The sequence below is a fragment of the Gymnoscopelus microlampas genome, assembly GCF_963454915.1.
Source record: "Gymnoscopelus microlampas genome assembly, chromosome: 2".
In the NCBI taxonomy this organism is placed as follows: domain Eukaryota; kingdom Metazoa; phylum Chordata; class Actinopteri; order Myctophiformes; family Myctophidae; genus Gymnoscopelus; species Gymnoscopelus microlampas.
Window position 1 is genome coordinate 32,332,239 of NC_139939.1, and position 15,056 is coordinate 32,347,294.

Genomic DNA, 15,056 nt, shown 5'->3' on the forward strand with positions numbered 1-15,056 from the left:
ACAAATGGACCCGTGAGGATGCATTTTTACACTCTCAGAGCTAAATTAACACTGAGGTTTTGATGGTGTACCACACAAAAACTCCCATCAGCTTCAGCTTCAAATAGAGTATGTCTGTTCTGGTCTGTTCTGTTCTGTTCCCACTAACTAGAGTAGGTGTCAGTTTCACGCTGTTCTATGAAGGTAAATGACTAACATGTCACACAATGTTCTTTTTAGTCTAGCAGGAGACCTGCATACACACAGACCCCACACATCAGGAATTAACATGCTAACCCAAATAGCCACTCCTCAATGTGTTCCAAGAATGTTAAACAAATACTTGCTTTAATTTACTTGTCTTTGGTACAATAATCTTCTTTGGAACAAAACGCAGAGCTAAAGCTAAGTTTCCTTTTTCCTGCCTGAGTACCTGAGAGCCTTTGTACATCCAACAGGGATACAATGAAAACAGACAAACACCTCATGTGTACTCCCCAACTGCACAGCGTTTGAGCATTTACGCAAAGAAAAAACACATAGTCAAGCTGGGATTAAAAGAAGGTTCATCCATCTCAATTTACACAAGTGTGAGAGTGTGACAGACAGAAAGTAGGGCGGGCAACAATAAATCAGAAACACACACATTACACTGCAGGCATACACGGTCAATGGCAACAAGAGTGAAAATGGTTGCTTTTGGGGTCAAATATCTGTATTGGTTGGAAGAATTGGTTTATGAGATTATTGTCCAGACTATTCATGTTTGTGCAAGAAAATCAGGTTATAAATGTAACATTTATTTAAGATGAGTATTAATCAAGGGACAAATCAACTTGCTTTCTGGTCAAATGTCCCTTATGTGCAATTACATTCTTGTATAGCATGGAATAAATACGTAAATGGCAAACTGTCTGCCTAAATTTTGAGGCCCTGTGAACCTGCCAAAAACCTCTGCCTTCATACCACTATGGCTCAATTTATAGAGAAGCCGAAAAATTTGCCAAGAGCAACCCCACTGCTGAGAGCTTTAGGTACAGTGGTAGCAGGGTAATCATTTTTGGCTGACACAACGGCGCAGGGCCTGGATACTGAGTCAGTCATGCGTATATACTGTATACAGTATACTGTATAAACTGTATACAGTGTAGTATATACAGTATACAGTATATAACAACTTTTGTTTTTTTACATGTTTTAAATTGTGAAGTAAAAAATATATTCCATTTATACTTTTGCCTTGTGTGCAGCTTTGGAAAACTGTTGGTTTATAGCAACAGAAATACATTTCAATAGATTTGCCAAATGATATAAACTCCCAACAAATGGACAGTAATATAGGAATGCTGACAAGTGTATGCGTGCAAGCACAATCATACGATCTCACACATACACACACACACACACACACACACACACACACACACACACACACACACACACACACACACACACACACACACACACACACACACACACACACACAAACATGAGCACAATCAAAATTATGTTTAAAGGATTGAATAAGAAAAAGGTAGTACTTACTACAAAACTACTGTTAACTTTTTCTAAAATGCGTTTTTCGTTTAGTGCCATTGCTTCACCTTTTCTTTTCTTCACTCGTTTCTTTTCCAGCTTTTTACAGGCGTACATCTTACCAGTGGCACGTACTTGGCAGGCACAAACCTGGGGAAAACAGAACAGGTAAACAGCCACGTGTTACACAAATGCACACGCTGCAATACACACTTTAAAACTACAGCCTGCATGAAACATGGTTACTTATTTTTTACGTTTCTTGGCATATTAACAATTTAAAACTTTGGTAACATGTCAAACATTTTTAACAAAATACATATACCCATTGAAAGTCAATATGATAACTCCACGTTTAACACATTAGCAAGCTGTCTTTCATATTTCTTCTATCCTATATCATTAATATATCGTCGCTGTCGTGTGGAAACCGCCCAAACCGCTACTTTTCAGGAAATGTAAAAAAGAACCTGTGTTCCAATGGATCCAATGTAGTTATTATTTAGTCACAAGCTCTTGTTAATTGGTTCAATATTTATAAAACCCGCAGACACACTTAACCACTTTCAAAATAACAAAAAAGCAGATCTTCAAGCTAACTTGTGTGCTTGTAGATCGGCTATTCTTGCTACTTTTGTGTGACACTGTAGTATGACGAAGTGGGGCATTTATTTATGTTAAAAGTTGAAATATTGAGATATGAGGTTTCTGCCCCGACAGTGACGATATATCTCTTCAGTTTTTTTCAACTTTCCACAGTACTTGTCCGCTATCGATTCTCATGCCAGTGAAAGGAAAATATAATAGAAAATGACACGAAAACGACATAGAAATTATTTTTCATTGATTGATTTGTGTCAGGGAGCAAAATTAATTATCAGTTAAGCTGAAGCTAAAGCAATGTCTCAGATGTTTTGTGGACCTTGATCGCATTTTCATTTGGATGGAAACGAAACAAAAATAAAAACACCCTCAACAGCAATGTGTACACAACTTTACTTGGATGCAAAGACACTCACCTCACCAAATCCACCTTTTCCTAGTACTCTATAATGTCTGAAGGTATTTTTGGTTACTGGTTGCCTAGAAGAAGAGACAAAGGAAAGAAAGAGAGGATAAAGAAGGATGAGGTCAGAGAGTTAAAGTTGTGTGAGAGAGAGAGAGAAAAAAAGACAGGTTATGTCATTCTCTCAGGCTGTGTGATGTTGCAGACAGAATAATGTTGCAATACATTATTAATCTACACTGATGGCTGCTGTTTCTTCCCTGTTTCAGTTACCAGCCACTACGCAAAACATCATCAATTATTAACCACTCTAAAACAGAAACATTGATTGGTACGGTAGCATTGCCTTTGTTTTATTGGTGCAAATATGCAAGAGAAGTACACAGCCTCCTGCTTTCAGTCTAGATCCCCTAGGTACATCATTCAACTTTTGTGTTATTATAGTTAATGTGAAAGAGTATAAGAAACAACATTGCCGTCCTTCCACATACTGAACAAGTTATGATGGAAATTGCTGTCGTTATCATAGAACCGTGTCAGGCGAATTCTGCTGTGCTCAATTTTCAGCTTGGCAATAGGTATTAAACATGCAGGCCAAGGGCTGGCAGGGGCAATTAAACGGAATTGCTCATACTGTGTATATTCATGTTAGTCCAATGGTGTGGCTTGCAATGGGTACCCACCTCTCCAGCCACTTCCACTGCAGGAAGCGAGAGAAATACATGGTATCTTGGTAGGAGGAGAAGGGAGCACCGCTCAGATGCTCACGTACTATCCTGCACAGAGGGAGGGAGACACAACATTGTTTTAATGACACCGTACTGTAGGTCAGATGTTCAGGTAACAACAGCCCTAAACACACAGAAGCTCCATTGCACTTCGACAGTTTTCTGCCAGATCCTGCAGACATACGGACAGACGGAGACGGACAGACAGATGTCTCTCCCCAGGGAGGCATAACTCGCTGTAACCTTTCCACAAGCTGCCTTCATTAGAAACAGACACATCCTCTGCATCTGACTGCCCCCTAAATCATTGTGTGTGTGTGTGTGTGTGTGTGTGTGTGTGTGTGTGTGTGTGTGTGTGTGTGTGTGTGTGTGTGTGTGTGTGTGTGTGTGTGTGTGTGTGTGTGTGTGTGTCTAGAGCTCAAAACACATTCTCAATGGAAAGATGGAAAGAACTTCGTGTCAATACTTCACCGTGAAATATGAAAAATGCCTTTCAATGAGAACATTCCATTCGATTGAACCGGGAAACCAAGGGTTCTAGGAAACCGGTCTTTAAAAGGCAGGAGGGTAAAAGTGGAAAACTTCTAATCTCACCTTAACAGAAGAGTCTGTGTCTCTGTGTGTATGTGTGTTGGGGGGGGGGGCATTGCATGATCAGGTGATCTACTTTACTATCCTTCATTTTCTTCACTAAACGACACACTCACACACACACTTAATCACCCAACAATCTCCATGCCAGTAACATTCCTGCCCTGGGGTAGGAAGGGGGCGAGGTCCTTTGACTTTCACTTATGATGACATCAAAGAGGAGTTCTGGGATGATGGGCCCGGGGGGTGGGGGGGAGGTCACATTTCTGACATCTTCTGACCCCTAAGTCACCCATAATTCCATTGAGCGTTGTTAGAACCTGTCTGTGTATGAAACAACACTACTAGCCACACCTTGTTCCTTGTTTAAACCACCTGAAAGCCATACTTGAATAAAAGATAAGAGATATTTGACTAGAAAATTACGGGTAAAAGTGAAAGTCACTCATTAGAAGAACACCACTTCAGTAAAAGACTATGTTTCTCATATTATCATCGTACTCAAGTATAAAAGAAAAAGTAAATGCCATTAATCCAAACAAAAAAATCAACCAGATGTTTATCCCCCGTCTCTGAGCTTTATGAAGTTTATTCTGTACTAGACCATACCCGTAGGGGGATATGAGCACCCAAAGTGTGCAGTTTGGCTTATGCGCTGAGAACAGACAGTTTATCAGGGATCGAAAGTGAGTTTGTACTGTGTAGTAGTGTGTACACACACACACACGCATATCCCGACAGAACACACACAAACACCCCGTCGGCCGTCGCCAACACACACACACACGCGCACAAACACACACACACACACACACACCACGGTACATCCATGCGGCCCGTGGCCCGTCGCGAACACACACGGGCGATCATCTCCCCCCCACCCACACACACACACCACGGAGGCACGATGCTACTCGTCCACCCCCCCCCCCCCCCCCGGGTCCCGTCGCAAACACACACACACACACACACACAAACACACACACAGAGAGATCCGTGACTGTGGAAACACAGCAGACTTTTTTCGCACACACGACGCACACACGCTCACTTTTAGATCCAGTCCTATTTTAAAAGTCTGCGTATGGGGGATTCGCGTATCCGCGCGCCTGGTGTAGCCGGTATCATTGATAATCAATTGGATCTAAACAAACGGTACGCACAACGCATACGCTCGCTTTGAAAAGTCTGGTGTGTACTGTGTAGATCGGCCGTAAGAGTGCACTCAAAGAGTGGGCGGGGTCTATGGTGCAGCGTGGTGTTGCCATGTCGGCCTACTGTAAGCGCTTTAGGGGCAATATTGGTGGTATTGTGTTTTGGCGTTGGTTGTGAAAGTGCAGGTGGGTGTGGGGACGCGTTGTGAGCTTGTAGATCAGCTGTTTTCCAAGAGGCAAGGTATATGTGTGAAGGCGCTTCGTTTGGCCTTCTTTTCATAGACCTCGTTGCTTGCAGGGTTCGTTTCGTTTGGCCTTGTTTTCATAGACCTTGCTGCTTGTTTCTCTCGCGAAACCTGGCAACGACGCATGCGCAGTTTGATCAAGAGTCCACCCAAGACACAAGACAGCTACCACCCGTGAGGTTACTAGAATTATAGTAGGATGGTACAGTGTTACAGATGAAAGTGTTTAAATGAACAAAAACGCAGTGTTGATGAGCCATTTGCCAAATGTTTAAATGCGGACATTTGATTCACCAGCAGCATACAAAGAAGACACTTCACCCCTTACTTCAGTGAATTTGACCAGATCTCTTCTTGGAACCAATAACGTACTGACCAGGCTGGATAAGCTGACAGCGCTAGCATACTACTTTCTGGGGGCTTAGGGAAATTTAATGGGATAAAATATTCAATGTTCAATGTTTTATTTACTAAAAAAGTATAATGGATTAAGAGCAGACACAAAACTATATGTTTAAAGTACTTAACCCATTTTGGGCGGGAACCCCTATTTGTAACTATACCTTTCGGGACGGGAACCCCTATTGGGGTTGTTGTTGCTATGTACAGTATATAGCAACATACATTTGTTGTAATTTCTAAGAAAACAAAGGTCAGGATTTAGAAGGTGTTTTTAGAATCGGCCTCAGGTCTAAATGGGTTAAAGGAATAAAGTATTTACACAATGTGAATATTATCTGTATCTGTAGGGTAATACTCGTAAATGTGCCTATAATTTCTGTCCACGAATATGACTAGAAAGAAATAAAAGCTCATTTTTACTTTGTTAGCCTCAAGGAAGTCTACACTACGTAACTCTCATTAGAGCCATGGGTCTCATACTTCAAGGCCTGGTTTTATGTTTTATGTTTTTGTGTGTTTGAGAGAGAAAGAGAGAGACCCTCAAGCCTGCAGAACCATTTTTTTCTTTGACCAAAGACATATCTGAGAATGCATTTAAAAGATTGTCCCTTTAACAGTAGCAACAGGCTAGACTATACAAATAATTAAATAGAGCCCTGTGGGACTTTGATAGATCAAATCAGCAATCGCTAATCTCTGTGACACTTATGAGTTAAATTTAAATGATGTGGCTTTGTGAGGCGCCGGGGTGGCGCAGGGGTAAAGTTCTTCCCACCGACTGGGGTTTGATTCCTCCATGGTGCCTTTAGCTTGGCCAGGCATCCCCCAAGGAACACAATCGGCCATGTTCATGGTTGCGAAGCTAGCAGGAGAGGGTGATCTCTGTCGCCGCCCTAGTGACTCCTACATGTTGAAGTGCCTGTTCAGGGGGCAGGACTGTGAGGGAAAGAGTTTTCCTCCACATGCACCAGGTGAAAAGAAGTGGCTGGCAACTTCATGTGTATCGGAGGAGACGTGTGGTTGTGTACACCGTCCTCAGACCAACAGAAGGTGTTGGCAGTGAGAGAGATGAGTATACTGTACATGGGTGGAATTGGCATAAAATTATAAAATTGGGGAGAAAAATGAAAAGATAAAAAATAATTGATCAGCAAAGTTATAATTCCATAACTTTGCAATGAATAAGTGTGATAAACAAAGAGTGTATCCAAGCGTAATTGTATCTAGTAGTAGTTGTAGTATCTGAAGCAAAGTTACATAACAAAACGAACAAAATCTATATATCATATTGTAATTTGTATCTGTAACTTTCATTAATGTATTTGATACACTTTCTAGCCCATGTGGCTCAGTAGCCTACAACTATTTTACCCCTGTATTGTAATAAACTAAGCATAAACTATTAGGCACTTTTAACAGTGATCTGGATGGTTCAGTCTTGCTGAAATTGCATTTGTGCCACTTTAGTCCTGTCCTCATTTACATTTCAAACTATTACTTGTAAAGTTGCGAAGTTAGAAGATATCAATTCAATTATTTGACGTGTATAGGATATAACAGGTAATGGATTGATTCAAGTACAACATCAAACAACCTTTACACGTCTGCATACATTTTATCTTACCAAAATCATTCATTCACCCCCACCGATTGACCCAATAAGTGACATTTGTCCCTCTATCCATGGGCTACATGGGAAAACAATAACAAACATGACATAGCTGTCAAGGATCTTCTCAGACATGGCTCTGAACCACCAGAGGACTTCAGTGTGATGTAAAAGATGGCCCCTGATATATTGTGGGAAAGGGGTCCAGAAACTCAGAGGCCGGCTGCTGCACCGCCTGGAGTTGAGCATCAGACAGACACCACTGTGAGCAGAAATAAACACAGCTACAATATGGCTTTTGTTGGAAACAGAGAAAGAGAAGGGGGGACAGAGACAGTGGGGGGAAAAAGAACAGGAGAGACAAATCATCCCAAGACCTTTGTGGAGACTGGGGACAGACAAAGCACAGAGAGAAACAAACGTACAACACATTTGCTGTTGGTGAGACACGACAGCATTATGTTCACCGCTAACAGAATTCAATTAATCAGCTAGGGATGAAATTTGTCTGTGTGTTTCTGCCAGAAGTCACATTTCCAGATGCAGTCCCATGCTTTCCTACATGTTTTTCCTCTAAAAAGAAAATGGGATTGAGGTCCGTATTCCATATCGGAATAAGAATCATTAAAATTCTGTGTGGGCATTTAAATAACAGGGATAGTGGAAGGAGTGACAGCCAAACTAGAACAGGGATTCCATTCAAAAACATCTTGATGGGTGTATTGGCGATGCACAAACACGCGCCTGTGTGTTGTTCTCTGTTTGTGCATGTTGCACACTACCCCCCCCCCTCCTTACTTCTTTTCCACATCTCCAAATGTTTCCAGTTTTCTCACTCTCATACTGAAAAATCTGTTTCCCACATTCCATTACTTTGTGCACTGCCCATCCCTCCCTCTCTCTTTCTCATCCCAACTCTGACGTCTCTCTGTTTATCTCTCATCTCCCTTTCATTCAAAAGGTCTCTCACATGTTTTTGCCACTCTCCAACCATCCAGTCGAGTTAAGCTGGTAGCATACTTCAAAAGAAGTATTCCTTTTCGGCTTGCCAAAACCAAATAAGTTTAACAAGACTAAATTGTTTTATAGTTGATGCGATCCAGCCCACTGTACACAGTGCTAGAACGGTTATTTTGCCACCTGGATCTCCACTCTTTGTTGAATGGGTAGATGGGCTGTCTGGGAATCAAAAGGTCCCCGGTTCGCCCACTCAGACCCGGTCTATGTGTCAAAGTTTCCCTGAGCAAGACACTTAATCCCCCCATTAATAGCGCCCACTGCTCCAAAAAGTACCAACACACCAGGCTGACGTCGGCATTGATGTGTTGGAAAGCGTGCGTGTCCAAAAATCTGTTGTGGTGTAGGTGGTGTGTACACGGACGTGGCGGGGCGTCAGTTGTAGTGAGGCGTCGCTCGCCGACCGAGCCAGCTCAGTCGGTTGTCAGACATCGATAGCAGCGGGGTGGTGGAGAGGGCGGTAGAGAGGGTTGGAACTCTCTGGTTGGCTGTTTAGCGTGCAAGGAGGGCGGTGGGGGGCCTTTCACAAACACAATGGAGGTAGTAGTCGCGGTAAATGTATTTTGTCTCTATAACGAATACAACGCATAGATAGACTGTATAGTAGCTATATCGCTGCACTGCATGTGCATGAGAGCCTTTTCTTCCATGCACAGTAAAATCCTTAAACTAAGACGGGTTACATTTTGAGAATTTTGTGGGAAATGCACTGCATCGTGTATTTACTTGAAAACCTGTTATTTTCACTGAGGTTGTACGATAAAGTATACATTTGGCTAATAGACCATGATTTGAGAGGCCAAAGAGAGCGGGTTGACGGGTGTGTGCGTGTGTGTGTGTGTTTGTTGGTATGCACGTGCACGAGTGTCTCGGCTATACTAAACCACAACCACTGATGATTCCCAGCATGTCAGTCAAACAGAAACTATAGGTTACTTACGTAACCCCGGTTTTATAAATTGCGAACGAGGTGTTCACATATGGGAAACAGCGCCCTCTGGCGATGATACAGAAGCTTCACATTCACTCCCTCAGGACCAAAACCCTTTTTGGCCCCGAGGGTCTCCCGTCTCTTTCCGGTAGTCCTTTCCCCAAAGGCATAAAAGGAACCGGAAAACGGAAGTTCGTTCTCTTATACACCAGCTTCCTTCTGCCGAGCAAAAAGAAGGGTGTTTTTGTGAACACCTCGTTCGCAATTTATAAAACCGGGGTTACGTAAGTAACCTATAGTTTTATTACATTGCTCTCTCGGTGTTCACATATGGGAGATATAAACCCCCGGAAAGTATCTACACGAGATACCACACAAACTGCCCCAGCACCTAGGCACCAGGGCCCCGTCCCCCCGGGACGTGGCCCCCTGGCACCCCTGTGCCTCCGGACCCCCAGGGTCCAGAGCACACCCCCAGACCCACCGAGTCTGGGAAATGGAACAGTAAAAGTGGGGCCCTGACAGACCTAAGTCTGCCTTATAAACTAAAAAGCAGGCAAGCCTGTCTATTCTAGTAAGGGGAAGGGCCCTGACAGACCGAAGTCCGCCTTATTCATCTAAGGCCCAAACATCGGCCTATCAATCACTAAAGAACAGGGGCATGAACAGATCCGCAGCCGTTCCACGCCCCTAACCACCTTAGGTGGAAGACACACCCAGGACCGCGTGCGCCATGGAAGACGCCGCCACGTCCAGGCTATAGAAAACAGCGAAAGTTGACGGAGACGCCCAACTCGCTGCCGTGCAGATGTCCCGAATCGCCACCCCTTTGAGGAGGGCCCAGGACGTCGACACACCCCTAGTAGAGTGCGCTCTCAGGCCCACAGGCACTGGGGCTCCCCTACTAGTGTAAGCCAGGCGAATAGCCTCCACAATCCAACGGGAAAGCGTAGACTTAGTCACCCCCTTTCCCCCAGGCCCCGGGCCCAAGGAAACGAACAGCTGGCTAGGTCGGTCCCGGGCCGCAGTCCGCCGGACATACAGCCGCAGGGCTCTGACTGGACAGAGACAGTGCAGCCTCTGATCCTCCTCTGAGGCAAACGGAGGCGGGTGAAAAGCCACCAGCTCAGTCGGTGTCACCACCGCCAGATGGTTCTTGGGGATGAACGCCGGGTTGGGTCTAAGGACCACCCTACTGCCATCACCAGCAAACCTCATGCACTCCGGAACTACCGACAGGGCATGAATGTCGCTCACCCGTTTCGCTGTTGTCAGCGCAACCAAAAGCACCGTCTTGAGCGTGAGGAACTTTAGTTCCACCGTCTCCAAAGGTTCAAAAGGAGGACGAGAGAGTGAGTCGAGCACCAGGACCAAGTCCCACGTGGGGAACAAGGACCGTGAAACAGGATGTTCACGCAACGCGCCCTTCATGAACTGGCACACCAGGGGCTGTCTTCCCACGGTTTTCCCATCATCAAAACCAACATGGTTGGCAGAGATGGCCGCCAGATACACTTTGATCGTAGAGAAAGCATTTCCCAGATCCAACCTATCCTGTAGGAAAGTCAGGATGTCTGCTACTGATGCCTGGAACGGGACCACGACCGGGGACCGTTCCATACACCACTCCTCGAACACACCCCACTTAGCTCCGTAGACGGACCTAGTGGAGTGTGCCCTAGCAGCCTGGATAGTAGCCACCACTCTAGGTGGAAGACCAGACGCAGTCAAATTCTCCCTTTCACGGGCCAGACCCACAGGTCTAGGTCTGCGGGTCTGTGATGACGGATTTCGCCCCCCGCCTGCTGTACCAGGTCCTCTCGCAGCGGGAGGGGCCAGGGCCGATCGTATAGGAGGGGAGCTATCTCCGACCTCCATGTGCCCCATGCTGGAGCCACCAGCAGTACCGTCAGGTCCCGGAGCCTGATTCGTTCCAGGGTGGGATGGATCAGCTCCAGTGGCGGGAAAGCGTAGAGCAGTCCCCTCGGCCACTCGTGCGCTAGAGCATCCCCACCCAGCGGAGCCTGGCCTTTCACTGAGAAAAACAGAGAACACTTCGTGTTCTCCTCTGACGCAAACAGGTCCACCCGGGGCCGTCCGAACCTGGCCCAGATCTGGTTTGCGACCGCGGGGTGCAGAGACCATTCTGAAAAATGAATCTTGCCCCTGGACAGAAGATCGGCTCCTCTGTTCAGAACCCCTGGCACATGAGAGGCGCTGATTGACTCCAGGTGCGTGTCGCACCACAGCGTCAGCTTCCGCGCCAAACCGTCCAAGGTACGAGACTTCAAGCCTCCTTGTTTGTTGATGTAGGCCATGGTCGTGGTATTGTCCGTCTTGACCAGAACGTGACAACCACTGATGTGGGGCTTGAAGCGTTTCAACGCCAAAAGGACCGCCATCAACTCCAAGTAGTTGATGTGGGCCCTCCTCAGACTGAGGTCCCACACACCCCTGGCCGTCCTGCCCTCGAAGGTAGCGCCCCAACCGGACAGACTGGCGTCTGTGGTTATCATCTTCCTGGAGATGATCCTCCCCATTGGGACGCCCTCTGACAGGAAAGAGGCTACTTTCCATTGACGAAGTGACTGCATGCACGCTGCGGTCACCGTTACCCGGCGAAAACCCTGAGTGACCGGGATCCCTAGGGAGCCCATCCATCTCTGAAAAGGGCGCATGTGCAATCTGCCCAGGCGTACCAGGGAAATGGCTGAAGCCATGAGTCCCGCCGCCCTCATGCAGATTGTGTACTGGACCTTGCGTTCCAGTTGAAACATGGCCAGACACTTCAGAAACGAGACTATCCTCTCCTGAGATAACCGAGCCCTGAGAGTAATAGCGTCCAGCTCGATGCCTATGAAAGTAGCGTGTTGGGACGGGGTGAGCCTGCACTTCTCGAGGTTCAACGTGAAACCTAGGGAGGTCAGATGCGACACTACTGTATGGGTGTGGTGAACCACCTCCTGATACGAGTCCCCGCTCAGTAGCCAGTCGTCTATGTAACTCGCGATGCGAATACCCCTCTGTCTCAGTGGGGCTATCGCCGCCTGAGTACATTTCACGAACACCCTGGGACTCAAAGACATCCCAAACGGGAGGACCAGGTATTCGTACACACGACCCTCGAACTCGAACCGCAGGAATTTCCTGTGTGGTGGATAAATGGGGACGTGAAAATAAGCGTCCTTGAGATCTATTGAGCTCCACCAGTCGCCCTGACGGACCGAGCGTAGTAACGCCGCCGCCGTCAACATTTTGAACTGAAAGGTTTTCAAATACCTGTTGAGAGCTCGTAGATCCATGATGGGACGTAATCCCCCCCCTTTCTTCTTGACCAGGAAGTATCTCGAGTAGAAACCGAGCCGGCTTTCTCCTGGTAATACTTCCCGCACGGCGTTCTTGCGTAATAGGGAGGTTATTTCCTCTCGTAACGTTAGCGCCGCTTGACCACTCGCTCGTGACAAAAGTACTTTGTCGGACATGGGTGGTTTTGTAGAAAACTGCAGCCTGTAACCCTTTGCTATCGTACGAAGCACCCAGGGGTTGGCGTTGCATTCTTTCCAACGCTCGAGGTGTAGCGTCAGAGGGTTGGGGGGGATTGTTATTGTAGTCGTACTCACATGAGCCGCCATCTTGGCTGCGCTCGTTGGCATGGCTACCGTGCTTGTCGTTACATTCTTGCTCATGGGCGTGGCCATTGTCCCGGAAGTGCACAAGGGAACGGTCAACGCTATTGTCGACACGTGTCTGCGTGTGGGGGCCGCCATCTTGTTTAGCGACACGTGTTGCATGGTGGAGGCGGCCATTTTGGCTGCTCCCTCCGTCATTGCGACAATAGTTTGGCCTTGTCTTACCTTGAGGCGCCGAGGAAAATTTTGGCGTGACCCATGTAGCATGTGACGGTTTTGGCCCGTCACAAAGCCTTTGTTCTGTCCGGAGACCACCATGGGCCCCCCAGAAGGGGTCCATCGCGGTCTCCGGCTCATTTTCATATCGACTGTTTTTACTTGCATTTTTTTGTTGTTCATTTTTTTGTTGTTCATCTTTATTACAGGAAAAGGTACAACATTGGCAGTAAATACAGGAGCAACAATAGCATGCACGGTCAGACGTTCTGCTCTGGCATGTATATGTGTATTTTGCGAAACATTTCCTCCTAACGCATGCACACTCAGACAATCTGCTCTGGCATATGTGTGTGTTTTTAGCAAAATCTTTTCTTTTCTGGTGCCCGGCGAGCGATCCTCCGTCGCGTCTGCCGGCTCCGAAGGGGATCTCCTCCTCTTCCTCGGCGGCCCGTAACTGAGGCCCGGGGCCACTAGATACAGGCGCGAATCCTCCATCTGAGGGGAGAGGGGACCGGGGGAGAAAACATCCCTGCTGTCCACGCAGGGCGTGCAAATGTCATTTTCGCGACCTGGCACCGCGACCCCTGGTCGAGCCTCTCTGGCTGGGCCGGTTCTGCGGGGGGCGGGGGCGGTCGTCCTCCCTTCGGTCCCGCTGTTCACGAACGGCTGGTGGAGCGGAGGAAGACTGGGCCTGGCGAGCTGGGCCTTCCTGCCGTGTCACCGGCCTTCCTCGGTCCGGTTGTCGCGGGAGACGGGACTGAGGTCTGGGGGGAAGTGCCCTGGGGGGCGCTTGGATGCAGGAGAGAGCCGCCTCGTCCTGGGCTTTTCGAGCCGTGTGGCTGTCCTGCAAAAAGCCCACGGCTCCTTGGAAAAGATTCTGAGGGGTGATTTTCAGGTTCAGAAGATGTTTTTTATCATCCGGTCCTCGAAAATTGACATGATCGAGCCACCTTGCTCGCTCGTGGACGACGCAAAGCCCCAGTACTCTACCCGTCCACTCAGTGGTGTATTTATTCAAAGCGATCATCTCCTGAGTAAGGCGTCGCATCTCAGCCAACTGGGCTGGAGTGGCGGCGTCTCCCGCCTCGCTTAGCAGCTCCTTCAGCGAACCCTGCAGAAGGGCGGTGGCGTTCAGAGCCCTGCCGCCCGATGTCGCAGCCTTGTACACGGCCTTAGTAGCCGCCGAGCCGGCGACATCCTTGTCGTTGCAGAAGACCGGAGGGTCTTTTGTTGTCGAAAAAGGAGCCTTCTGGCCACGAGGCTGACTATGCAGGAGGGATTGGGCCAGTGTGCGATCCATGGGTGGGGGGGGGCCTAGGCCCAGATCGGCCGCACCCGTGCAATCAATGTCGAAACGTGGACGTCTGGGATCCGCGTCGGGGGCTGTCGGATTATTCCACGATGAAGCGAGAGCCGTCGCGAAGCCTTTCGCCAGGGGAAGTTTGCTCTTCTTAGTAACCTTCTCCTCCACTGATTCGAGACCCTGGAAACCTGAGCTGTCGACGGGGGTCTCGCTTATCTCATCCCCTGGCCATTTGAGGCCACACCTGACGGTGGCTTTTTTGTATAGCTCAAGGAGGGGAAAATCTAATTTTTCGGCCGGCGGGGGGGCAGTGAGCGCCTCGGCGCGAGCCTCCGTAGGGGAGGGGGTTGGGGCGATGGCTAGGGTGAGGGTGGGGGGGCCGCGGTCCGCCGCGTGGGCATCCTCCGGGACGAACGCTCGGTCCACCACGTGGGCATCCTCCCGGACGATCTCCCCATCCTCCGCCACCTCGTCGATGACTTGGTAGTCCCGTTCACTTCCATGCCGCTCGGGTTGGTAAGGGGCGATGGTGTCATCCTCCTCGTCTGCCGAAGCTACGCTCCCAGGCGCCGAGGAATAGTGCGAAGCCGCACGGTGTTCGGTGCGGCTACCAGGTGGTGTGGGGGGGGGTTCCACGCGGGGCGAGGCACCCCCGTGGCCGTCCCTCGGCGGGGAGCGAGAGCGGGGAGGGTGAGTAGATCTCGGAG

At 48.1% G+C, this 15,056-nt stretch overlaps 1 protein-coding gene across 2 annotated transcripts in view; it reads right to left on the minus strand.

The window, feature by feature from the left end:
* The window catches only part of grk4 (G protein-coupled receptor kinase 4), a 66,622-nt gene that overhangs the window by 16,456 nt on the left and 35,110 nt on the right, over window positions 1-15,056 (minus strand). For both annotated transcript variants that reach the window (XM_084072960.1, XM_084072961.1), the window contains exons 6-8: window positions 3,205-3,297; window positions 2,535-2,598; window positions 1,525-1,665 (exon numbers count right to left, since the gene is read on the minus strand). In XM_084072960.1, the coding sequence (XP_083929086.1) occupies window positions 1,525-1,665; window positions 2,535-2,598; window positions 3,205-3,297 (298 nt within the window). The remainder of the gene's footprint in view (window positions 1-1,524; window positions 1,666-2,534; window positions 2,599-3,204; window positions 3,298-15,056) is intronic.